This window comes from Manduca sexta, chromosome 6, assembly GCF_014839805.1.
Source record: "Manduca sexta isolate Smith_Timp_Sample1 chromosome 6, JHU_Msex_v1.0, whole genome shotgun sequence".
Lineage (NCBI taxonomy): Eukaryota > Metazoa > Arthropoda > Insecta > Lepidoptera > Sphingidae > Manduca > Manduca sexta.
Window position 1 is genome coordinate 5963377 of NC_051120.1, and position 26248 is coordinate 5989624.

At 33.9% G+C, this 26248-nt stretch overlaps 2 protein-coding genes across 3 annotated transcripts in view; one reads left to right on the forward strand and one right to left on the reverse strand.

Annotated features, from left to right (window-relative positions):
• LOC115447329 overlaps positions 1 to 2073 on the reverse strand; it is a 35409-nt gene extending 33336 nt beyond the window's left edge. Inside the window, exon 1 of the mRNA XM_030174350.2 lies at positions 1941 to 2073. The gene's annotated coding sequence lies outside the window, so the exon portion shown is untranslated. The remainder of the gene's footprint in view (positions 1 to 1940) is intronic.
• LOC115447326 (glycoprotein 3-alpha-L-fucosyltransferase A) lies at positions 2054 to 25498 on the forward strand. Of its 2 annotated transcripts, none has more exons than XM_030174340.2 (8): positions 2054 to 2270; positions 18700 to 18986; positions 20814 to 20965; positions 21935 to 22175; positions 22332 to 22529; positions 22765 to 22997; positions 23234 to 23405; positions 23664 to 25498. In XM_030174340.2, exons 2-8 carry the CDS (start codon positions 18801 to 18803, stop codon positions 23838 to 23840), a joined length of 1359 nt encoding a protein of 452 aa, XP_030030200.2. In that variant the 5' UTR covers positions 2054 to 2270; positions 18700 to 18800; the 3' UTR covers positions 23841 to 25498. The 2 variants fall into 2 exon arrangements, with proteins under 2 accessions (XP_030030200.2, XP_030030201.2); XM_030174341.2 differs by lacking the exon at positions 2054 to 2270 and adding an exon at positions 17721 to 18194.
• Positions 25499 to 26248: the final 750 nt, after the last annotated feature.

The following is a 26248-nucleotide window of genomic DNA, read 5'->3' on the forward strand; positions in this document are numbered from 1 at the left end:
TCGGCTAATCCACTGTCTCATTGATTGACAGTATGGCACTGTTTAAAAATATTTCTCATTTAAAGTTATGAAAGCTCCCCATTGCTTACCAACTAAGATGTTTACTGTGAATATTTTTAAACAACGTAGCCAGTGAAATATTTTTAACAGGCTTTATTTTGTCGTTTTTCACACGTGTCATGTCAAATGTTGTCCTCATTTCCCATATTCAAAATGAAAAAAGGCGATTATAATACTTTCCTAATTTACGCAGACGCGAGAATATATCTTATTTCTTTGTAGGCATCTGTAGATACCTACATAGTTGGGACGTTACGGACTATGTTTTTACCGCAGTGCATAACAAATTAAATAAAAAACAGCATACCTAGGTGTACTAAAAACTAAATAAAGAGTGTAGTGAATAACAGATACCTACATTTTTTAAACACCCTTAAGCCAAGAAATAACGCTCGTTATATATTGCGTAACAATTTTCATACTACCGTGATTCGTGTTAACTGGGCTAGTTCTGAAAGAATTCTAAAAGAAGAAAAAATTATCGCAGTGGCTACGTTACAACGAGTTGTAATGTTAATATCTAAATACTCAAAACCTGTTACTGCAGTCAGACATAATTTCTTTAGCGAGCCATTCTAAACAACATCGTCGAAAATTACTATTGCGGTACAATTTACAAAGCAGTCTGTTTGTCCCATATTCTGAGCCTTAAATGTACGTCAATTATAACGAGCTCTGTGATAATATTCCTAGTCGCAGTCAATCCGCATGCGTGCTGTCCGCTTGACCTTAAAAAACCTGTACACTGTGGACGGCGTTGCAGTCTCACTATAGTTAAAAATGCTCTAATATAAGGGGAGAATACGGATACGTCTCATAAGACGCCAATAGTCAAAAGATCGGCATATTCGTGCTTGGACGTTTCCACCGTACACGTCACCATAATAATCTGATCGTTGGCCAGAGCACGCAGGCAAAAAACATTGTTTTACACAATACTTCTTGTACCGTAATTACATATTAAAAAAAAATGATTTCTGGGACTATGTAAATTAATCTATATTGACGTGCAAATCTGTATTCTCACATATTTAGATACGCGATTATGCACGTGATCCTAATAAACTAATTTTCTCACAAAATACTGGACTAGAACACGAGCAAATCTCTTGCCTAGTTGTAGCAACCGCATGACACAAAATCACGTATCGGTAGTTTATGGGTACTTATTATTAACATTATAAATCTCCGCTTCAAATCACAAAGAATAGCGTAACGATAAGTAGATTATTATGTTTTTTTTATCATGCCATTTTTTTTTAATGTTAACCCGGGTATTGAACCCAAAACCTAATGAACTACGGTATACAACCCAAATTCGCTGACACAGTTCACTATATACTATAATAAAGTGATAAAGATTGTACTAATATCACAGAATACTTAATAGTACGTACTAATATCTTTACAGTACCTCTAGGTTTAGCTCACAGCTCCGCCCGTGCGATAGGCGTTTAGCGTACTTAAAAGTAAAGTCGTAATGTACCTATACTTTGCTAAGATAAAGAGTAGACGATAATTATGTTAATCCAATGCATTATCTATGTGTGTGCCATGTTTCACATAGAACCATTTAGTTACGGCGTTCACTTCGTCATATTCACAAAGTATCGCAGTTATATTATAATTGCTAGATTTTGCTCGTTGCTCCACCTGCATGAAAAACAGTATCCGAGATAAAAAATAGATAGATAGAATTACTTTCAAGTTTATAAGTATGGATTAAAATTCTCTTTAAAATACTATCAGGTAGATTTTAAAGCCAATCTCAATTTGAGATTGGCCCTTTGCAGCATTGTCCAAACAACGAACAATTTTTTTCGAACGCAGCAGGTACAGCAGTCCATGGAATGAAGGTCGTGGCAAAACTGTGACGTTACCGATTCAGCAGTCAATAGCGAGTATCCAAGTATCCAGCCAGCACGGTATCAATGCGGTATGGATATGCGGTAGGCGGCGTGGCGCGCACTGCGCACGCAGGCTTCGCCCGCGCCAATAACACTCCGGAATCCGTCGAGCGCGCGCCTCTGACTTCGGCGAAATATCGACGCGCAAACGTGAACACACGTACCCGAATACATCACACAGGAAAACCGTGTCACTGGCGTGTGTATCAAAAACACATGATTTTTAAAACATTTAATTTATGAAGCAATTCGATCAGTGCACTCTGTTATCAGTTTATCAGTGAGCTGTGCAACAATTTTTATGTGAGTATCGTGTTATTTATCTAAATTTAGAGTGAAGTTGATATTGAGATCAAATATACCTTATCTAACGGCTTTACGCAAATAAATAAAATACACATACACTACCTCTGGTCAGTATTACTATGGATTGGATGTCAATTGATTACTTCACCATTTATTTAGTGCATAAAATCTTGATGTACCTAGTTTCGAAAATCCAGTTCAACAATTATTCAAAAAGGTTTTTTTAATTTACGTCACATAAAGGATTTTTTATAATTCAAATATTCACTCTCATAAAGCTTTTGAAATCCTCCAAAAGAAAAAGCCTTCTTTCAGTTACTGTAAAGGTAGCCACAGACTGTAGAGCAAACTTTGCCTTCGTTATGTCATAACTAAATTTATTTTATTCCCAACATTTTAATTTATAATTAACAAGTGCTTTTCAAAAAATCTAAAATCATTTGTATATCGTATTGTCTTCAATTTTGCAAGCTATTTTTTTACTGTGATAAGTGTGAGTAGGTAACTCACACTAACAGAACAATAAATTAAAACGAATTAATTTAACAATAATAGCTATAGTTAGTGTAGGTATTACGAACGTAAGAATAAATACCTAATTTAAATTAACAATAATCCAATTAGAGCTTATTAGAAATTATCGTATGCAAACTACAATATTATTTTATATAGATTCACATATCTGAAGCAATGGTAGAGTCAATACACATTTTGCGAAATATTTCAATTTGTTTCTTTTTTCTGCCGCCTAACAACAGCACGCTAGCATTTTGTAATATTGAATCTTGTTACTAGTAATTACTAGGCATTGAAAGACAACCCTAATCTCTGTTACTGCAGTGTCATGCAGTATTTTGTAGTCAAAATTCTGGGTGGCGTGAATACTATTTATGGGCAGGAGGCGTGGCGTTTGCCATCAAGCGAGTCATATCTAATAGTTAGTCATATGCAGTTGTATTAAGTAATTTAATTTTTGACGATTAAAATAAGAATATTTTATATATGAGCCACGATGTGAGAGTCCTTATTGTGAATTTTTTTAAAGTATTTTTAGAACTTTTGTAGCTCTACTTTCTGTTTATTTCTATGATTGATATGATGAAATTAAAAGAATACATTCGTCACACACGGACATCAAATATATTAAATTATATCATTTATTAATATACTATACCTATTAATTAGCGGATAATTAACAAAATGGACAATACGTAAAATCTCTTAACTATTAACCTATTTATAAACTTTTTAATTTTTTATTCTAGGTACTTTATTTATCACAATTAAAATGATTCAATATCCATTTTCCGTAGATTATCCATACTTAATTTTTTATATATTTTTTTGATTAGATACAAATCGGTACCATCGATATAGATCCTACGACCAACAGATTTAAGCACTAAGAATAGGTTGACATATTATTTTTATCTGCTTTAAAAGCATAACATTTGACATGCCATTCTTTAACAATTTCAATGAAAAAAAAAACAACTACAGTTCGTCATTATATCGACTGGCAATGGACAATTACTGAACTTGTCAATTGGGACTCTATCTGGACCCCAATCGACTTACCATTAAGGCCAGTGAAGCCACTTTATCACAGCCGAGAAGAAAAAAGCTAATTAAATCTATTTGAACTTTAAGTTAGCAGCGATTAAAAAAGGCGATTAAGTCGCATTATACGACATTCGGAGGACTAGACGTCTTTCCTATATTATTTTCAAAACAATATGTAGTGTTTTTATAATAAGTTGCCCTCTATTGTAATGTTTTCAAACGACTGATACAAGTCCGAAGTACGTCAGAAATAAAAATGATTTCCAAAAATACAACGAGTGTACGTTTATTCCGGAAAAGGCTTTCATGCGGGCGAAGCTGCGATTAAGGCTTAATATAGAATATAGCCAATTGCATTTTAATAAAATTTTAAAATTACAATGTCACGTACATTTAAATACATGATGTCCTCGATTTTAAAATAAATGGTTATCAAAATTACGCTCACAACACTTCCTAAAAGTGGTAGAGCCAGACTATAGACGTATGTCTCCGCATGAAGAGTCGACTGCACTGCACTGGAGTAGTAGTATCGCTACGAGGAGATACCTCATACAAAACGAATGTGTCGTGCTGTTACGTTTGGTGGGTCACTCCCATAGAATTATTATGTAATTAAACTCCATGGGTCCCCCATTCCTCTTTTGGTACTTAGCCATTGAAAAGTCTAACACCGACAAGACTCCATAATTTTTCCGTTATTGAAGATATTTATGGGTGGTGGATATATCGTTTGACATCAGGAGCCATTGACAAGATGCTTTTCTAATATCGTTAACACGGGAATGCCATATTCTTTCGTTTCAGTCTGTCGCCTGGATGTCATTCCCTTGTCGTTTTATTTGAAACTTATCTTGTCTATAAACACAGGTGTCCGATTGATTCGTTGCCAACCTATGCTATAAAATGTTGGAGAGTGCAATATTTTTTTTAACTATAAATAAAATTTATTTTAAAAGTATAATGAATTTACCAATTACGAGTAAAGACAATATATCTAAATAGGTATCTAACTACCAGTGGCATAGGGTCCATATAATTTGATTCCTGTGGGCTTCCCTTTACCTATTTAGAATTTATGTAAAATCGAATTATCATTAGAACGATTTGCAGGTCGCATATTGGTATCTATATTTTGTGTCTGGTTCCTTTCGGGAAATTTCACCTTTCGCCACTGCTAACTATAATAAATATTATTGATTAGCTTTTGCTCGCGGCTCCACCCGCGTGATAAAGGTTTTCCGGGCTAACGTTTTCTGTTATAAAAGTCACGCTACATACTTTCCCGGGATAGAAAGTTGTCAATATCCTTTTCAGAGTCTCAAACTATCTCCATACCAAAATTTCTAGAAATCCGTTGGGTAGTTTTTGAATTTACCGCGTTCAGTCAGGTAGACAAATGTGTCCGGGGCTTTATTTAAAAATATATTTTCTTGAATTTTTTAAGACAAATAAAACCCGTCTTACGTAATTGTTGCATAGCTTTAACCGCTTACGCATAACATATTCTCTAAAAAAAAATACACGTTTTTGCAATTTTTCATTACTGCTCCGCTCCCATTGTTCATAGCGTGATGATATATAGCCTATAGCCTTCCAAGAACAAAGGGCTATCCAACACTAAAAGAATTTTTCAATTCGAACCAGTAGTTCCTGAGATTAGCACGTTCAAACAAACAAACTCTTCAGCCTCATATAATAGTATAGATTACATAATTGAAAATCTTAGTATCCTTGAAAAACCTATTAAAAGTATTTTAATAAACCAAATGCAATGTTCGTATAATAATAATTAACTGCCATTACACACCTTAAACTAAATAATTAGTTACAATCGAAATATATATATGAAAATTAATGTAAGAAACAATAAACTTAAAATCGATTGAAAATACCAAATCAACAGGCTTTCCTGTGCCATGAAATTTTGAGGTATGACATTTTATTTAGACTTTGCCCTGGACTCCATACACTATGAGTTTTATTTTAAAGTAATATGTTTTCATTTACATATCATAGAAATTAGAATACCTAGGTAGAATTTCGCAATGTTTCTACATTAATTTAATTTCGAACTTTATGACAGGACAAAAAAATGGAAACATCAGTACAAAAAATTCGATTTTTTATCATTATGTCAAAAAACTTTCGATATCCTACCTACTACATATCCTATATTACAATATTATGTATAACGAAATATTGAATAAATTAATGAATTTATATGCACATCTACCTAATATTTTCTACACGCTACCTATTTTCCTCATGAAACTAAATAGGTATATATTGAAGCTTTGTAATGAACGTAGTAACTAAATATAACAGGCTGGGCATATTATCTTTGACGTAATACTTTGATGACATTCTATAGAGTCCATATTAACTCACTTTATATGTCTAAATCTACTGGGTAATTTTAATAGGTAAAATTTGTTATATAATATTGTCATAGAAAATAAATTATTTTATAAATGATTAAGAGTTGCATTATCAAACAGTTCAGTCCCTATAAATGTTGGCAAAATTTTACGAGTTTGTCGAGGTAGGTCTGTTATAACGCAATTCAGGAACCACAGAGCCGGAACGATAAGAAATCGATAAAAAAATATTCAACTAGTTAGATTTCTCAGAACTAAAAATTCACGCTTAATAAAAAGAATCATATGTTCGTTAACTTCAAATTGAATTTCTTTTACATGCTTGCATGCGTTAATTTAGCTATTCATATAATATTACATATCAGTGAGGATGGGTCCATATAACCCGATTCATGCCTACTTTCTCTTTTGTATTTTTTGTAAAATCTAATTATCATTATAAAGATTTGCAGACCGTATAAATATGCATAATAGTACCTATTATGTAGGGTTATTATGTCGGTTTCCCTTTTGGAAAATTTCTCCCCCGCCACTATTACTTATAATAATATAACCTGCAGGGCACAGGAGTCGGGGGTCCAATATAAAACCTTATTCATTTGTGTATCACAACTAAAAAAATATTTAAGTAACTATGTTTTTATTCAAAAGATAATTTTTACAACTGATTTTTTCACATCTAAATAGTTGTAACTTTGATTGTCAAAATGGATTTTGTTTTTACAAATCTTAAACCTGAGGCTTAAGATTTGTAACAACAAAATCCATTTCGAGATCGAGCAAAGCTGATTCTATTAATAACTAAAGGAAGCTGTAAGTATGCGGCCTAACCACCCACCCTGCTGACTTTCATAGAGGTCATACAAAATACTAGGAGAGTGTACAGAGTACTTTAGAGCGCTATGACATCCCCAAATGCATGTTTGCGACTTTCCCAAATTATAACTACCTAGGAACTACGTAGTACTTTTGTGGTATGATTGCATTAATACACAGAAGCTGTCACAAATCATAACACATTTACGTATGTAGGCACTAACTATTAACTCGGCGAACTACTGTAATCTATCCATAAAGTTTATCAAAACAAGTTATCGGTTATTATCAAACACCATTATGTTTTATGTACCTACAACTTACAGTCCCACATATCATACATATCTATCAACTTTTATCTTGGAACATATACTTAGCACCACTTCAATGATTATATTAACTAATGGTCGTCTAGAGGTAAAAATTCAAATGACGAAATTTAATATATTTGTAACACACACATACATAAATTATATTTTTCTGCACCCCTCTACATGAACTTTACGTATGCTAAATCTAACCCTCTTCCGTACGCATAATGTGCTTATAAAGGATCAATGTTTTTTTCGTAATAATAGATAGATAGAGTAGTAAAAAATATCAATGCACACTGACACGATGTCCAGGACCGTTTTTAAATACTTTCAGTTACAATCAATTTAATGATTTTTTTCTTTTAATATTTTTTTTCCAATAATGCTTTATTAATCTATGTTCTCTAAGTATGGAGTCGATAAAATGAATAATTTTAAAATTAAATTCATTAATTCACAAGTAATGTAAATAGTTAGTTCGCATGAGCGGTGTTAATAATTGATCAGCAGAGGACCTTACTTTTCGTGTCTCGACGTTCTAATACAGTAATAAAAATAAAAACATATACTGAAAATACAAAGCGAAAACTTTTAAATACCTAGTAGGTAGTACATAAAAACAAGGAAAATCCGTATGTTGAGTATTTTTTTTACGAGTATCGAAACAGATTAGTTATCACCAGATAAAATAGCAGGTAGAGTGTAAGAATTTGATAAACCAATTCAAACCAAATAAATTTACTTTATTTTCAGAAAAATAAGGACCTGCTAATTAAAACACAAGCAGGTTTATAAAATCAATTTGATTGATAAAAAGCAGTTTAATGTCGTGCTTTTTATTAATAAAAAATATATATAATTAAAACCAATTCAAAAATAATCATTCTCATCCGATTTTATTTTGAGAATCTTCGAAGTTAAAGGCCAAACAAGCATATTCTAATTGTGATAGTATTTCATATTAAACCTAACATAACAGATTCAACAAAATTCTATTTGATTTTGATGAGTTCCGTCCTGCATCTTCAAAGTGCTATGTTAAACAACAATATAAATATGGTAGCATGTTGGAGCTATATTAAATCCAACAAAAACAATTATCGAAATAGTATTTGATTTGACGTTTACCCCTCTGCATCTTTCCCCTGACACCGTTCCACAACTGTACGTAATCCAATGCAAAAATAATCAATGAATTTAGACCACAGGGTAAAAAAGGATCGCAGAATGAAGATAAAAAATACGCCGAATTGAGTAACTTCCATCTGTCCAATTCGATTCAAAATTGATTAATCCCAATATGTCAATGGATAGTAGTGCGGTGACAAGAAATAAAAATTAAGTTCGATAACGCAATCCCTCGGGATTCAGGAGTGGGGACGCAATTAAGGCACAGCTTAAATTAGATACAAACTGAAGTTTCGCTAGTTCGTAAAATAATAAAAGTATTTCCAATTAGATAACAAACTACATTACACAGTCTTCACTATGTCATTTAATTACAATCATGTAATGTGAAGCTCGGTACAGAAACCGTTTGAAAAAAAAAGGAGATAAAATGAAGAGCTTTAAAGAACATCTGGTGATTTTGATTGATTAGTTCTTAGCAAAGCGAGATCTTTACCACATCAAGAAATAATTGTTAAATTAAATATTCTGTTACTGCAACATGATGCTACTTACAAGTAAATATAAATAATAAATACAATGTTCTTATCACTAGTTTTCTTAAGTGAATACGTCATATAAGAAATCTTGTGTGAAATGTGAGAACGATATCGCCGTGTATGCACGTAAAACATTTGTAAACAAGAGGCGAACGCAGACAATACCGTAGTTATAGGACACAATACTCGGCTTGACACGGACACGCTGCATGTGCATTGCTTTCATCTCTACTCGCTAAAAAACAGTACGACCGCGATCTCTGTTTACTACCGACCTCCAAACCCACATCTTTACTACCGCCGCGTGACGTGCTTCTTTGAAGGTGTATTACTTTGTCAACCTGGGCTGTGTGTTCAAGAGACGAGAGGCAGCACGCAGTCCGCGGATCCGTTTCTTATAAGAAATAAACGATACCGAGTAATGCAAAGTGAATTACTTGATTTGGGTTTGGGAAGTAGAAATCCTATGAAAACACGGAACATAACATAAAATTTATTCCTGTGTTCTGTGCTAGGAACATATAAGTACACAATTTGTGAATGTTGATACCTAATCATATTTTGATGAAGGAAACTGATGTTGGGTCTTGACTTTGAAGTGGTTATTGCTGATAACGCTCTTAGATTACTGAGATATTAATTAACATTCAGTCGGATTCTTAGTTCTTATCAGCAATAATTATTGCAAAACCTTCATAATCTATAATAGTACACAGCTGAGGCCGTTCCGAATCATATTGCTGCCGCGCGCTTTATTGTTTGGTACTGGTTGATGTTACTTATAAAGTCCTGCTCTTACACTAGGTGTAAATAATCATAATATGTTTTTGGGATCAACTTTAAGTTATCCTACGTCTTCGCTCAACGACGGGGCCACAATCTAAAAATTGAATTGAGCTGTCTTCACAAATATAGATATAATATTATTTCACTTACACATGTACAATATACATATGTACTATGCAAAAACTGAACGTTACAATTTATTATTCTGTAATTAGATAGTCACTGAGCAAAGTAACAACAACGCTAAACTATATAATGGTAACAACTATTTGACACTCGTACAGAATAAACTGAATTTAAATGACATTATACAGACCATAATTCCGGTTGCTATCACCTTTAGAAATGAGTCATCATAAAAAATATTAATAAGTAGAAATTAACAGCTGGCAATATGATTGACATTTAGAAGGAGCTGCTCTATGTTGCTTTATTGCTTAGGTCATCGGATCGAATTAAAGTCTCCTTACATTACAACCTTAAGGTTTCAAACAATCCTGAAATTAAAGGGTCTTGAAGATTGCCATTCGTACCCTAAGTTTAAGGGAGTAAAAGACAAATAATGTGGGAAAAAATCATTTGTTTAAATTTAATTAAAATTTAATACTCATAATAAGTGCAGTCATAGTATATGTACTATGGTAGACTATACGAGACATAATTAAATTATGACTAAAACGCAAACACGAACATTGGTTGACCACTGACCATACCAATTTTTTTTATACGGACAAAGTGACCCCACAACATCTAATCCACAACGTTCTAATAGGGCTCGTCGTCGATGATTCTGTTTTCTTTTGTTGTGAATGGCAAAAACATAAAATGATTTTTTGTTAGTTCTTTCATTATTAAATTTTATAAAATAATGATTAATTGATATGTTGCAATTTAATCAGAGGTTTTATTCCCGAGATAGAAAGTAGCTGTAAACCTTCCCAGGGTTTTAAACTATCTCCGTACCAAATTTCGTAAAAATCTGTTAGGTAGATTTTGAGAATATCCATAATATAGACAGACAGCTTTCGGGACTTAGCTTTATAATATGTATAGACATCGCTGCCGGAAAAGGGGGTGCAAGTAGGTGCCCGTGCACCCCCCCACCTAGAAATAAATCACAAAAAGTATAAGTCACTGAATAAATCTGCAACAATGGGAACTATCGGCCACAGAGGTTTCTTTATGATAAAACCTTTTCAAAAACCCGCGCGTTTTGAACCAGAGAAAACAACCCTAATTATAGTATGTAGTAGCGCGTAAGTGCAGATGCACCTCCGTAAAACTTATCATGGCGACGCTCACGGTTTTCTTTATATTTTTTCATGAAATGATTTTATGAAGACGTTATAATTAGGTGGCGTTCAAGGATTCAGTTACCTTATGAATTATAAGTGAGGAATACACTCGAATAAGCTGTTCACGTACTCGTATTCCTGACTAATTGTCTGCATTTGGCAAGTATCTGAATCAGGGTAAAATATTTGTGTGGGTTAAGCCTTGTGGATACGAAATCCTTAAACGTTTATGACTTGGTAGGTTTGTGTAATTTTTTTTAAATGTAATCTAATCGCGCAAATATTTTTAAAACAGTACTAATAGAACTTTGTATCTTGTTTATCTATTATCTCTACTTTATCAGATTAGACAGATATTATCGTATAATACCCTAATAATCGTAACATTTTATTGACATACCTATATATCATTCCATACGTGCAATGGTAAAATATATGTATATTTTTAGGTATCAAATAATCTAACAAAACCGCCGTTCATACAAAGTATGAAATTGCAATTATTTATACATTTATGTCATACTACCTATATTGTTTTAAGAACACTATACTTTATCCTCTCTGTAACTCCTATATGAAATAAAAAAATAATATATATACTTATATTGTACCGAAGTAAATACTGATCCCAATCCCGTATATAGGAATTTAAGCGGTTTTCTGGTAAGATGAATATTTATCTAATGTTAATTCTATTTGATATGCTTCCATAATATTATTTTAACTCAATACCAAAAAGTTATAGAGTAGCGGCGCAAAATTTTTTGGCATGTTGATAATAATAGATTCTATTAAAAAAATAAATGACTTATATAGAATAACAAAATTAGGAAGCTTCTTTAGTCTTCTTCTTCTTCTTGTCTGCGTACAGAATACACGTAGATTGTAGGTATTACATAGTACGTACTACAAATAGAATACATGACGCGCGTCATGTTTCGCATCTAGCAAGGGACGTTAACAACATTGGTTGTCAATTAAATTCACAATCGCTACAGTTCATGCGTAGTACAAATTAATTCAGTACGAGTGATAAACTTTTGTCGAGGTTTTTTATAATTAGAACAAAAATATTCAATTCATTGTACATAATGAATCAACTTTCCCGTGTTTATCGTCAACTGGCCACATGTGCTGCTTATCTACACATCTCTGAGTCACAGAATGCCCATAGCCCAGCATAGCGAGCACCCACTATTCAAACCAATAACGGAACACTTCATGTGCATATTAATCAGAACATACATATAATACCTTTATCATTATGCTCCGTACACTAATAAATTAACGATAACGTAACAATTTAGTTACGTTAGTAGTAAATGGGAAAATTACCTACATTAATTAAGTATTTACATTGATTTCGCCACACAGCGGATTGGTGGAACGGCAACGCGACGCTAGCAGGCCATGAATAGTTTGTAATATACAATATGTTCCCCTTCTCCTTTTCAGGCAGTTTATAAGGACCTAAGAAGATTATTTTTTTTTCTCTCTTTGGAATCATGTCAATTGAACGATATTTTTTATTTCCTTTTATTCCTAATATAACAGTAAGCGGCTTGGGTATGACATACTCTCTAACCGTCTGTACTCGCGGCAGCGTCGTGTGACGGGTCGGCCACTTCCCTACAATATGGTTGAGGAGACCGATTGCTGGCACATGCGCCATACTCGTGAACGGGTGCTGCTTGTGTAGACTATTCAGCCCATTTCGTTAGTTAGACTTTTAACTTAGTATATTTGATATATATATATATATATATATATATATATATATATATATATCGATTATAATATTGAAATAAGTCCATTTGTAAGATTGCATCGAAAAGTTAGTAACTCTGATCGGATACTATAAGCCCTGATTAAAGTATTTCACTTATGGAACTCTACATTATCTACATTTTTACGAAGTGCTCTATTCTGTATCTCTGTTATAAACATGGACCACTTCATTTATTTTCTTTTCTAAACATATAACTAAAGAGTTCCTTAATGTAGGTGTTACTTTAAGTGCACGATAGGTTAGTTAGAGATCAGGATTGGCGAACAAAAGGTCCACCGGTTCTAAACCTAAGGCATACGCCTCTGAAATGATGAAGTTGCGTATATTATTTATACATTTTTGTTTGCTTATCCACAGAAATTATATACTTACACTAAGTACTTATTACTTACAGTAATTATGACCGCCCGCTCGTTTCATTCCTAGTTAATCCATCCAAAGGTTGTCTGGAAGAAATCGCCGATAGCGATAAGACCGCCATTTGTACTTCCTGTTGTTTCATCATCTCTGTTGTATATTTATTTTTCCTTACGGTGTTGATGTACAATAAAATGTTTAAATAAATAAATAAATAAGTAGGTACGTAAATAATATACCATAAATAAGTTTACTTGTTACTGTTTACGAAATTTCCAAATGTTCGTGTAACCTAAGTATACCATTTAACCTAACGTATTAAACCATGTCAATGCCACATGTGTATATGGAATAAAATACATAATTCAAGCTTCATATATGTTTTTTCTTTATTTCACTTTTTTTAATAAATGGCGCCGCACAGCCGTAGTTTGGGTCGGAATATATATTTTCTCACATAGTGACATGTAAATGTGCAAACATCATATTTTGTTTTGTACTAAAGATTCATACATAACAATAATCAATTTGCGTATTTTATACAATTTCTAGTATTGAGCTGTCACTTTAACGCGGAAGTCTGCCAATGATTGTCTAGTAACTAAGCAATTTGCGTCGGTCGTACTGAATGCAACTATTGATTTTACGTGATAAAGCAAACAATGTATCTATAACTGTCTCATTCTCATACGTATTAACCACGGTATAATAAGAGCCGCTTTAAGTATGTCGGACGTAAAAAACGTTAGTTTTTAACACCTAATCGAGTAGTGCGACAGAACGGTATCAAGTTAGCATTCCTACAATAACCGCGAGTCTAATAACAAAGTTCAATAAACTCTACTGACATATATTAAAGACTGATATAAATGGAGATTTTTTGAATAGCTAAATAGTGCATATAATGTAACTTAATTAACTTTAAGCTGTAGGTGTAGAGCACATTATTGTATACACAATATAATTCTCCGATTTTGTTCGTAAATACTAAAAAACTGAAACATAATTATTACTAGATGGTGCACTTGGCATCGCACGCGGTGCTTTTGTTCCGGCATTTCCGGAATAAAAGCACCGCTCTATATTTTCCCGAGATAAAAATAACTTATGTCTTTTCCTAAGGTCTCAAACTATCTCTATACCAAATTTCATCGAAATCCGTTCGACAATATTTGAGTTTATCGTGTTCAAATAGACAAACGCAGCGGGGGACCTTGTTTTATAATATATAAGGATTTTTCATCACGTCACAGTAAAACTGTATATTATTTAAAATAATTGCGTAATTGGTTTTAGAAAGTTTTTGTTTAAGTTTAGTAGAAATTTTTTTTGAAGCACAGGATAGCACACAAGCCAGTACTGCCCTTACAAGTAGTATTCACCACGCACAAACTGTAGTGATGCACTGATGTAGTATGAGGCCATTTAGCCTTTCGAAAATCTCACTCATAGAAAGAGCAAGCTTACTTCGTGTCAATTTTCTATAAGACTATGGTACTACTCCATACTGACCGTTCATTTCGCAAACAAATATGTTGAAACACGAAATATATTGGATTAAAGTAACGGTAGAGTCGTGAGTAACAGAAGAAACACTATCGTGGGACAGTCGGATGCAAAATACAATAAGAAATAGCAAACAAACCTATAAACCGTGGAAAGTAAACCTTACTATTAGAAAAACAATTGCATCAGCGAACCAATAGATGCTGATAAAAACTTCTTGCACTACAAATAATCTTTTCTTATTTTAGTACCTAATTAAATCTTCTATAAAACATTTTTACATGTTATTCAAATAAATACACATATTTTATTAGTCACATAAGTACTTAGGTCTTATAAGTGAAAATAGTCGCACTCATGACAAATGAAAACAATGCATGAGATTAAAAATTAATATAATAAATTAAAAGTGTTGATGTCCACTTTAGAACACCTTAGAGAAGTAAGTATCTTATAAACACTTCTTTAGCTTTGTTAAACGTTACCTACTGTCACTAGTACCTATATAACCAAATTACTCATAATGGAAATACTAAGTGTTGGGTTTAATAAATATTTAAAAATATTATTCTCTGTATGAGGAAAAGTGGAAGTTGAATTAGGAATCACGTCATTTTCGAAATAGATCCACAGTGTATTTAGTATTAAAATGGGTTTCCATCATTCAATTTGTTTAGCTCTACCTATAACAAGATTATGGACAAAATGAGGAAAGCGTAATTTAATTTGTCATTCATTAAAAAATACAGACGTACTCTGAAGAAATTGTCACATTGGTACTATTTCAAATACTGGTTTAAATTATAGGTTAAAATGGACGTTGATAACGAAATATCAACGTAATTAGTTTGGTAATATATTATAATACTTGTCCCATACTAACTCATTTAGCTTAACGTATTATTCTGAGGTCTCATTTCTGGTAAAGGCTTCCTCTACTAATGAGAATATGTAGACCTTGGTATAGTTACTTACCACATTAGTCCAGTGTTTGTTGGTAGTCTTACATATCTTTGAGATTCCTATTCTTATCTACCCTCACGATAAAGAAAGCTTTAATTGAAAAGAATACATGATAATTTATATTTTAAAATTACCTGGTATTCAATGCCTCACGCTATGTATAATGCAATACTTGCAATACATATTCGTCACAATGGATTTGCTCAGTTGCAATGAAGTCATTACATTGAGCGAAATGCATTGTGACGAGTATTGATAAACAGCCACCCGTCTGTCTCAAACATAGAACTAGGAAACGCTAAACAGTAGAATGTATAGTATATAATAAGTACCTAGTAATATGTTTAACTTAACCTCGCCGTGTCGAAGAACCGAACCCCGGACCGGGTGGATGAAAATACTTCTTTAGTCCCCTAAAGATGTCCGACGCGACGACGTTTGTGCCAAAATATTACTAGTTACTTATAACGTAACACACAAGTTAATTTTTTTAAGGAGTAGGAGAAAAAAGGAGTGAGAGATTTCGCATGATAAAAGTTTGTATCGACGCTTGTAAGGCAATCACATCTAAGCGACAAATATATCGAAAATGAATAATATACATGTTTGGTAGCGCCACATTTATCTGCGTCGTTTGGCCTGGGGTTTTATAGCTATGGGGCTATTTATATTATTAGAATTTATTTTTATGAACTCAATAGTTAAAATCACTCTACTCAAAAGATTAGTGATTGTCGCTTAGATATGATTGTTTTTCAAGCGTCGATATAGAGAAGTAAAATATAACATTTATGTATATGTGTTACAAATATATTAAAACCGATTCGCGAATTTCGGCCACTGGACAACCAATATATTAATTATGCCATCAGTGCACTTACGCAATTCTATATCGTTAGAACTATAATTTAGTCTATATTTAGAACTTCATTGACGTTTGTATAATATTAACACGCGAAGAAAAAATGTGTTAACCCTTTTTAAGCGTATTACGCACAAATATTTAAAATAATTAAAGTTAGTGTAGAGAAGAAATACAAATACAAAATTCTAGCTTTTGCTCGCGGCTTCGTCCGCGTGAAGGAATTTCCCGGGATAAAAGACCCGCTATATATTTTCCCGAGATAGAAAGTAGCTGTTAACCTTCCCAGGGTTTTAAACTATCTCCGTACCAAATGTCGTAAAAATCTGTTGGGTAGATTTTGAGAAAATCCATAATATAGACAGACAGCTTTCGGTACTTAGCTTTATAATATGTATAGACATCGCCGCCGGAAAGGGGGATGCAAGTAGGTGCCCGTGCACCCCCCCCCCCCACCTAGAAATAAATAAAAAAAAATATAGGTCACTAAATAAATCTGCAACAATGGGAACTATTGGCCACAGAGGCCTATTGAGATAACTAAAGAATTTTCAAAAACCCGCATCATTCAATTGAACAAATAAAACTCAATTATAACATTACGTAGTATAGCGTAGGTGCAGATGCACCTCCCTAAAACTAATCTTGCCGGCGCCTATGTGTTTAGATATGTATACGTTTTCGTATAATATGTGATAAAAATATATCAAATTTAACGGTCGAATGCACTGGACAACCACTATATTAATGATGCCATCAGTGCAACGCAATATTAATTTGTTCCTAGTCATTCTACATGGCGCCTTTCTGGCAACATTTTGTAACGCAAGTATCCAATCAATGTTGGCGATACCTTAGGTAAACTACGATTAACCCGAATATGTTCGTCATAAACTTTTGCGTTATCGAGTGTAATCGACATTTTTAAGCCGGACTTCCCTCCCACCCGCAACAAAAAGAGAGGTATTATTAATAAAGATATAACTATCCTGATTCAAGAAAACCTTTAAACCTACTTGGACGATACTTACCTATAATCATCGATATATAATATATATTATATACATCATTGCCAATAATAAAAAAAAATTAAATACGTTATTATCTGTTTTATCATCTATAATATCCAAACAAATCAATAATATATATAAATCAATATTGATACTGTCAGAGAGGTTTATGTAATTGATAAAATATACACATGTTTTTACTCAGTGTTTTTATATTGGTGTGTAGCCGCAATCTAGAAAAAATTATTGAATTATATTATTGTTTAAAATTAAGTAATTAAATTAACATGTCTCGTATTTTTTTTCGTCAGGGTTAATCTAGCTAGGGCATTTATTATTTGATATCAGTGACCCAATATTAATACCATGAATGTAAATAGATATGCATTACGCAACATTGGGAACCAAATTTAATGCTATTGCATAACCTTTTAGTATTCTAAAACTCGTCCAATTTAAATGAAAGTGTTTTGTGGCAGCCTATTTATTAATTGATAATAATATAACAAACAGAAGATTTAAAAAAATACATCACTAAAATGAGCATACATTTTTCGCACCTTCTTGCAAAGACAATAACAACAAGCTTGCAACAGACCAATGTATTGTTAGGTAAGTTTATCTACACTTATAATCGGCTCAGATTAACACGTATAAACTTTTAAAACATGTGTTTAATGTATGTCAGAGTCATACTTAATTATTATTCCTCAATAATGGTCCTTCTTATCACAAATATATTATACTGGATTATACCTAAAATGTTTATGGGCGATATTTAATAATATTACTATTAATTTTATATTCATTTCGTTACACTTTTTAGAGCTATATCAATATTACTGTTGAAATAAAATAATATACATTATACATACAAAGGTATTACAACTATAAAATTAAACAGTTTTATTAAACATCTGGAAAAATGGCCCCTGAGTAAGACCAACCAACCTGTGGGACGTAAGGTCATAAGTTTCATTTCAGAATGTGTATATTTTCGCCGACCCTGGATCGAACCCAAGGTCTTAGCACTACAATTGTACCTTAATACAACTAAGCCACTGAGGCAGGCTTAGTAATTACACGAAAAAAAGTACAATACAAATACTTGTTACAGATGATCATAAAAATTGCAAGAAGATAGAAATCAATTGAAGTATGGGTGCATCGAGGGAGTGCAGAGGGAGTGTCGGGTGGGGCGGGTAATTAGCGGCGACGATGTGGGTGCGGGCGGCGCGAGCGCTGCGGGCGCTGCGGCGTGCCGTGCTGCTGCTGCCGCTGGTGCTGACGGCGCTGGCGCTGCTGCTGCTGCCACGCCCGCCGCCGCTCGAGCCCGCCGCGCGCGCCCCCTCCTCGGCGCCGCACCCGCCTCTACCGCCAGCTCGGCCCGAACAGCATCTCCAGGTACATAAACATCTATTTACATAAGTATGTATAGATAACAAGAAAATAGGATAGTTTTTCGCAAAGAGGCAAAAATAAAGATTTAATAGTGAGGCTATAGGGTATATTATGCGATTCACACTTACATAAAAACTTTAAGCTTTTTTTAAATTAATTATTATACTTAGAAATTAAGCGCCTAAATATAAGCCTTTTTTATACGGCAAAATCTAACGACAAAATGAATACTGACTATCGACACAGTGTATTTCAAATCAAATATCGATCAACGCGAGCAATTTCGTATATCAACGGCGTGATAACAAAAATTATGCTGCCATAAGAATCAAATAATGGCAACTTGAAAACGAATTTCCTGTTGAACATACTCCTGCTTTTTGCGAGAAGCTCTTCTTTAGTAATAATCAATTTATCATGTTGCTATCAAACACTATCGGCTATTTTCAATAAATGATCGCAGTATTCTTCGATCAAACTCCGAAGGTAATCTTATCAAAATATGTAAGTAATTTACATATAAGCATGTCAAAAAAACTTTGGTGTGATTGGTCTATTTTCGCAATGAATCAAAAACAAGCGATAGCGATCAAACAAAACTTGGCAGCCAAATACGAGTAAGTTACTTATACATATTGCAGACAAAGGCAGTCTGCAATCCGTAAGTGGGCGGTTATGACTAAGGAAGCCCTAACATAAATGTATAAAATACGTACTGCAACTTGTAACATAATCTGTATTAAGTACCAAATTTCAATTGTCAGTTTTATATGTAGTGTCCGTGGTAAGAAAAAATAAAGCTCTCTTCTTCGCTGGTCAATATGGAGTTTAAATTGCATCCAACTTAATCACTATATAAAAATAAGAATCCTGCTTCCTTCCACGCATAACAAATAACACATAACTTACCTATATATTATCTCAAGATTTTATTTAAACGTTTTTTATTACTAAGTACTTATTTCCCAGTGTCACACCTAAACATCTTTCAGCTTATCGTTTACACTGCGCTATTATACCTGCTTAATTGTTTTACTGCTAAATGGTTGTATTACCTTATCGCTAATACAGGCTAGATAAGCTCAAATAAAAAAAATACGTTCATAGGTATTGGCATGTGTTGACTCCAAGTGTACATAAACCTCATTATGACCACCTATGTTAATGTGTCACCAGCATGTCGCCTTATTCAAATCAATTGGAATTAAACGAAGGTTGTACGGACATAAGTACCCGCATTCGTTTTTTCTGTCTCAAGGCACACACTGATAAAATCTCACTTATATACTTAAGGCTAATACTCTTTTGCTAAGCACGTGTGCTAGACTTAGATTTGTCTGAAAATGTAAGAGCAATTATATACTGTGCGTTTTAACAAATGGCCACACTGCGCACGGCTAGGTCGACCATGCAGCTCAATACAACGCTCACTATATACATACCAATGGAAGACGTAGCTGTGGAGAATTGAATTGACGTTTTATGGGCCGACTCTGTGTCAGTTATCCATCCATACCATATATGTATATACAAGTGGAAAAAAGATGAATACCTGGGTCGGATCATCTAACATGCATAACCAGAGCGAGCATATCCCACGTCTAAATGGAGGCGTAAGGCTTTATTATGCTTACTATGTAACATTTATGACGGGGAAACAAAAACATAAAACGATTTTAATATGGATCGACTTTCTACCCCCGAATCGTCCGACACAACATATTTTTGAAGTTACTTAGATTTCATGAAATGTAAATGAAAATCAATTTTATGAATATTCGTAATAGAAAACAAAACGATGTTTAAATATTTGTTGTTATTGATTTTCAGAATTTCATCACTGAAACTGATGAAGAAACGTTGAACCGCGAAGGCGATGAAGTATCTCGCAGGCCGTGGTACATGCGTGGCGGAGAGCAGAGGCCCTGGTTCCACGACGCCAATGCCAAAGTCTTTCCCGAAGACGCTCCAGGTGATGACAGGTAATAGATACTACTGAGTACTTATTATGCTAAACAATTAACAACAAACAATTTCGTTAAGATATAAGAGGTAAAGATTGCGAGATCAGAAGTAGAGATTTGTCTGAAATCTGATTCTGAAAAATACTTCTCTAATATCTATGCTTATAAGAACTAATAAATTATCCTCGAGTGCCATATGCTACTTTTTGTCACGGGGGCGGATTTCATTGTGATCGGAGTCACGAACGCTAGCTAGTCAGCTGTAGGTGTTTATATTTAACTAGCGGCCCGCTCTGGCTTCGCACGGGTATAACATAACAAAATAACAGTATTTCTCCACTATTTAATGGATGTTATTATACATATAAACCTTCCTCTTGAATCACTCCATCTATTAAAAAATACCGCATCAACATCCGTTGCGTAGTTTTAAAGATTTAAGCATACAAAGGGACATAGTATGTAGTGACATAAGCACAAAAATTAATAGGTGAGTAAGAAGATTACTGAAAACTATAGCAAAATATAAAAACACAAATGACTCTACAAGTTAATTGTAGTCTATAATATTCATAGTAAATCCAACTTGTAGCCACAAACAAACATGAATATCTTTCTTTTTGCATACCTAAAAAAAAACTAATTTAAGTATCACAACAAACAACAGTCGTCTATGGCCATATAGGTCTAGACTCTAGTGTTGTATAGCTTGTGGCGGTAATAAAGTAGTACCTCACATAGATATGTGCTAAGCCTTGAACGTGTATTTGACTAGATAGTCAAATACACGTTCTAGGCTTAGTTCATAATTTAAGTAGGTACTTAAATTATACTGCTGACGTTACTCACTGAGTACCTATAGACTATATGGACTTATATAATTACATACGTTTGCCTGTAGGTACATCAATGAATAGGTGATGAAAGTTTGCTAAAAGCGAATTCTCCAGGCAGAAATTTACCATTCATATTGTAAATCTACTTCAGGATCGTCCACCAGTTAATGTACACATTGCCAAAAAACGAAGACGTACCACTAAAGAAAATATTGCTTGCGAACGGCCTCGGAGCGTGGGGTGTGTCCGGAGGGCGCACTGAATTCATCAGAAACAAGTGCCCGGTGGACAGATGTCTGTTGACGGCTGACTCGAGAGACGCTGCTACAGCTGATGCCATATTATTTAAGGACCACCACACACCTTTCAATGTGAAACGACCTATCAATCAGGTGACCGACTGTAAACCTACCTATACTAGTTTATATTTGTGATTATTATGATTCATATTAACTATGTAGTCACTCATGTGTCATAATTTTCCTACCTATATACTGGCAAGTTACTTTAAAGGTATTATTTAATTAAGGTATTATTCATCGTTCCAGATATGGATCCTGTATTACCTAGAGTGTCCTTACCACACGGCATCACTGCGTCCATCGTCGTTAGACGTGTTTAACTGGACGTCCACGTACCGCCGCGACTCCGATATCGTGGCGCCTTACGAGCGTTGGGTATATCACGACTCCTTGATCACAGAACGAGATCTCGACAGGAATTATGCCGCTAATAAAACTAAAAAGGTATGTTTTTTATTTAAGATTTACTAAGCGGCCTCGCCTGCGTTAAAATCTTTCTCTTGTTCTATCTGTGTAATACTATGCCACAAATCCATTCAATGGTTTAGACTTATACTTCTAAAGAACATACGAACTTTCTAGTTTATTATTTATTGATAAAGTTAATTTCACATAAAATTAAAACATAATATTGTGTTTCTCAACAATTTAACATAATCACAAAATCGTTTCATTAAAGGTTGCATGGTTCGTATCGAACTGTCACGCGCGCAACCGTCGCTTGCAATACGCTCGGCAACTCAGCAAGTACATCCAGGTGGACATCTATGGCGCCTGTGGATCGCACCACTGCCCTCGCACCGATCCAAACTGCTTGGAGATGCTCGACAAGGAGTACAAATTCTACCTCGCATTCGAAAATTCTAATTGTAGAGATTATGTGACAGAGAAATTCTTCGTTAATGGACTACAGTAAGTTAATATACTAAATATTATAACAATAGATGATATTATGTGTTAAGATAATTATCAAGACAAATAAATTATGATACTTACAGCGACGCAAAACTATCCACGTAAAAAATGACTTGTTTTTATACCTAACTTTTGCTCCTCTATTGTAGCTCTATCACTATGGTCGTTCTAATATGGAATAAGCGATTTCATTATGAACTACTATTTCTTAAAAGGGTGTGTTTGTTTTTCAGGCACAATGTATTACCCATAGTGATGGGTGCTCGTGCATCAGAATACGCTGCGGTGGCGCCTCACAATTCGTACGTGCACGTCGAAGAGTTCGCCGGCGCCGAAGAACTTGCCGCGTACCTTCACCGCCTCGACGAAGATGACGACCTTTATAATTCCTACTTCAAATGGAAGGTAAATTCGATGTTCTTAAAATTATGTAGGATACTAGTTTTGCTCGCGATTTCGCCTGCATTTTAGATATTTTCTGGAATAATAATTTCACTGTTGCCATTCCGGGCTAAACATTACCACATTCATTGAAATCAGCCATTGTGCACCTGCGTGTCAAATTGCATGCAAATCCATTCAGCAGTTTCCTAACATTCAAAATTCGCTTAGATATAGATATAATCTTCTAGGCATAAATATAATAAACATTAAATGCAACAGGGTACAGGGGAGTTCATAAACACGTACTTCTTCTGCCGCGTGTGCGCCATGGTGCACGCCAACGAGCGGCGACAGAGGAACGCGCACTACAGCGACGTGCAAGCGTGGTGGCGCGAGGCGGCGTGCACGCGCGGCGAGTGGCGCGCCATGACGTCAGACGCCAAAGACAACGGGTAGACCCGCGGCCGTGGCTTTGGACGTTACAAAATTATTGATGGTTGTCCTAAATGTACCTAATGCTTAATATGTTAATGTACGACTGATACCTACTTAATTTCGGAAGCAATTGGAAAATTATTCAAAGTATTTTTCATACATGCTAGTACTTTATTTGTCGGACAAACAAACTCTACCGAATCAGTATTCTACAGTTTGAATACAAAGCTGATGCTGAAGGACTAAGGACGAATGAAGGTAGGCTGAAATCGACACATACCCGTCGAAACTTACCGAGCCCAGTAGCGTTACTGTCATAGATATCATTATACGAATTAAAATTCGTATTCACGTCCAAAATGTAACAAAATAAGAATGGTTTAGTTATTAGATAACCGTTGTTCGAATGTGAGTGTAACGTTTTATTACAATATTTTTGTAAAACAAATTATCGTAGCGTCGTAGTGCATTACACCGATGGTGTTGGTGCCCTAATGTAAGTATACGCTTGCGCGACTAGTATGGATATTACCGCTACTGCCTTGTGTTGGTTATTAAACAATAGGCAAGTAGGTCAGCGAAACCAACAGTAGTTAAATTAGAGGATATTAGTAAAAATATTTAATTTTTTGTGGTAGCCCTGCACAAACTTTACAAACATTCCATATCTATAATTAAAATATTAATTGCAATAACCATATAAAATACCTCATATTTTTATTACTCATTACTGTTTATGCAACTATAAAAAATCTTGTGTACGTTATTTTGCAACTTATTTAATATTTTATTACATATCTGAGCTTAAGTAAGGTAGGTACTCTAAAACAAAACTAAATCAATTTTCAAATACATAATTTAAAAACTTTTCATTATATTGAATACTACAAATGATACTCTGTCTTTGTTTAGTACCTAAGCGCTAACCGTAATCTAGAAAGCGAAACTAAGACTGAGTACCTTCTTGACAATGCACAAGATTTAGTTTCTTACACAATTGAGCTTAACATGGTTCTAGTCAATGCGCTGTACAGACAGCACAAATTGCTTTTATGCTGATCGACGCACAATTTTCCAGTATCTTGTTATTTTATTATGCATTTAAAAAAATAATTATATAGTTATATTCATCTTCTTGTTACATTTTGTTTATTGTTATCGAAGTATTACTATTTTGCTGATATAATTGGTAAGTCATACAACTTGTTAAATTGTCTTTTATCTTTACTTTATTTTTAATTGTTGTTTACATGATGTTATAATTTCTTTAAAATTGTAAATAAAATTATTTTTAAGTGACTATTCTTTATAATTATGACGATATTATATACATTGTGCATTTTATTATTTATCAGGGTATTATTATAGAAAGATTATTTAATGTATGTATGTTGTTAAATGTAAAACCTAAGATATGAAGCCTCGCTTAAATCCCGCAATAGGCTGGAATTTCATAATAGTAATCTTTTGAGATTAAAAAATGACATAAGTACTTACCACAAAAAATATTTAAATAAATTTGGATAAAAGAATACAAAGTTACAATGAAACAAGTGTTATTAAATGATTATTAATAAATGTTAGTACTCATTGAAGAGCCGCCATGGACAATTCCTACATACAAAATAGTCGGACTTTTAACAGAGCTGTGACTAATTAAATACATTTTTGCATACTGCTTTTAGTATTATTATTACCATCTTAAAATTATAAACAGTTCCTGCCATGGGCGCCGGGAGGGGGGCAATACATATAACTGAATGACACTAGGAACAATCGACCACAGAGGTTTTATTACGGTTTAGCATATTATGCAAATATCCGCGCGATTTTATGGGGAAAAAAATATATAAATATAGTACCTACTTATGCAGATACACCTCCCTAAAAGTAATCTTGGCGGCGCCCATGGCTCCTGCGTACTTACGGGCCAACTTTCTTCAATTCCAATATAAATAATACTTTTATACAAGTTTAGCGCAGTATCCACGTTAGATAATAATTTATAAATTTTCTAAAGTCGTATGAGTACATATAAACGCGCAAATTCCAACCCTACAGCACATGCTGTCATAAAAAAAAATCTTAAATAAATTTTATGAATGTATATTGCATTATCCGCGAATAAAACACTTTTTTTATAACGTAGGCCCTACGAGATACGGATACTACTTGTGATGTATAAAGTATGAGAGATACGCCTCGCAATTTTAGTTACGCCCTTTTTTAAAAATACAAGCAAAAATAGATTCAAAAATCTGCCTAGAATGTGGCATTAGAAACATGACACATAGATGCGTGTCGTTTGATTTTGATCCTTGTGATTGGGCGAGAAACTAACGCAGTCGCGTGTTTTTCTCTCGACCAACGACAATGAAACGACACAGACTCTCGTTTACAATTGCTTAAAACCCTTTCCCCTACTTAAT

What these genes read in the sequence shown, in the direction of transcription:
- LOC115447326 (XM_030174340.2), top strand. Translation starts at nt 18,801, where the DNA reads ATGTGGGTGCGGGCGGCGCGAGCGCTGCGGGCGCTGCGGCGTGCCGTG. An exon ending in CCGCTAATAAAACTAAAAAG is followed by an intron (nt 22,530 to 22,764) that starts GTATGTTTTTTA and finishes GTTTCATTAAAG; the next exon opens with GTTGCATGGTTCGTATCGAA. An exon ending in ATTCCTACTTCAAATGGAAG is followed by an intron (nt 23,406 to 23,663) that starts GTAAATTCGATG and finishes TAAATGCAACAG; the next exon opens with GGTACAGGGGAGTTCATAAA.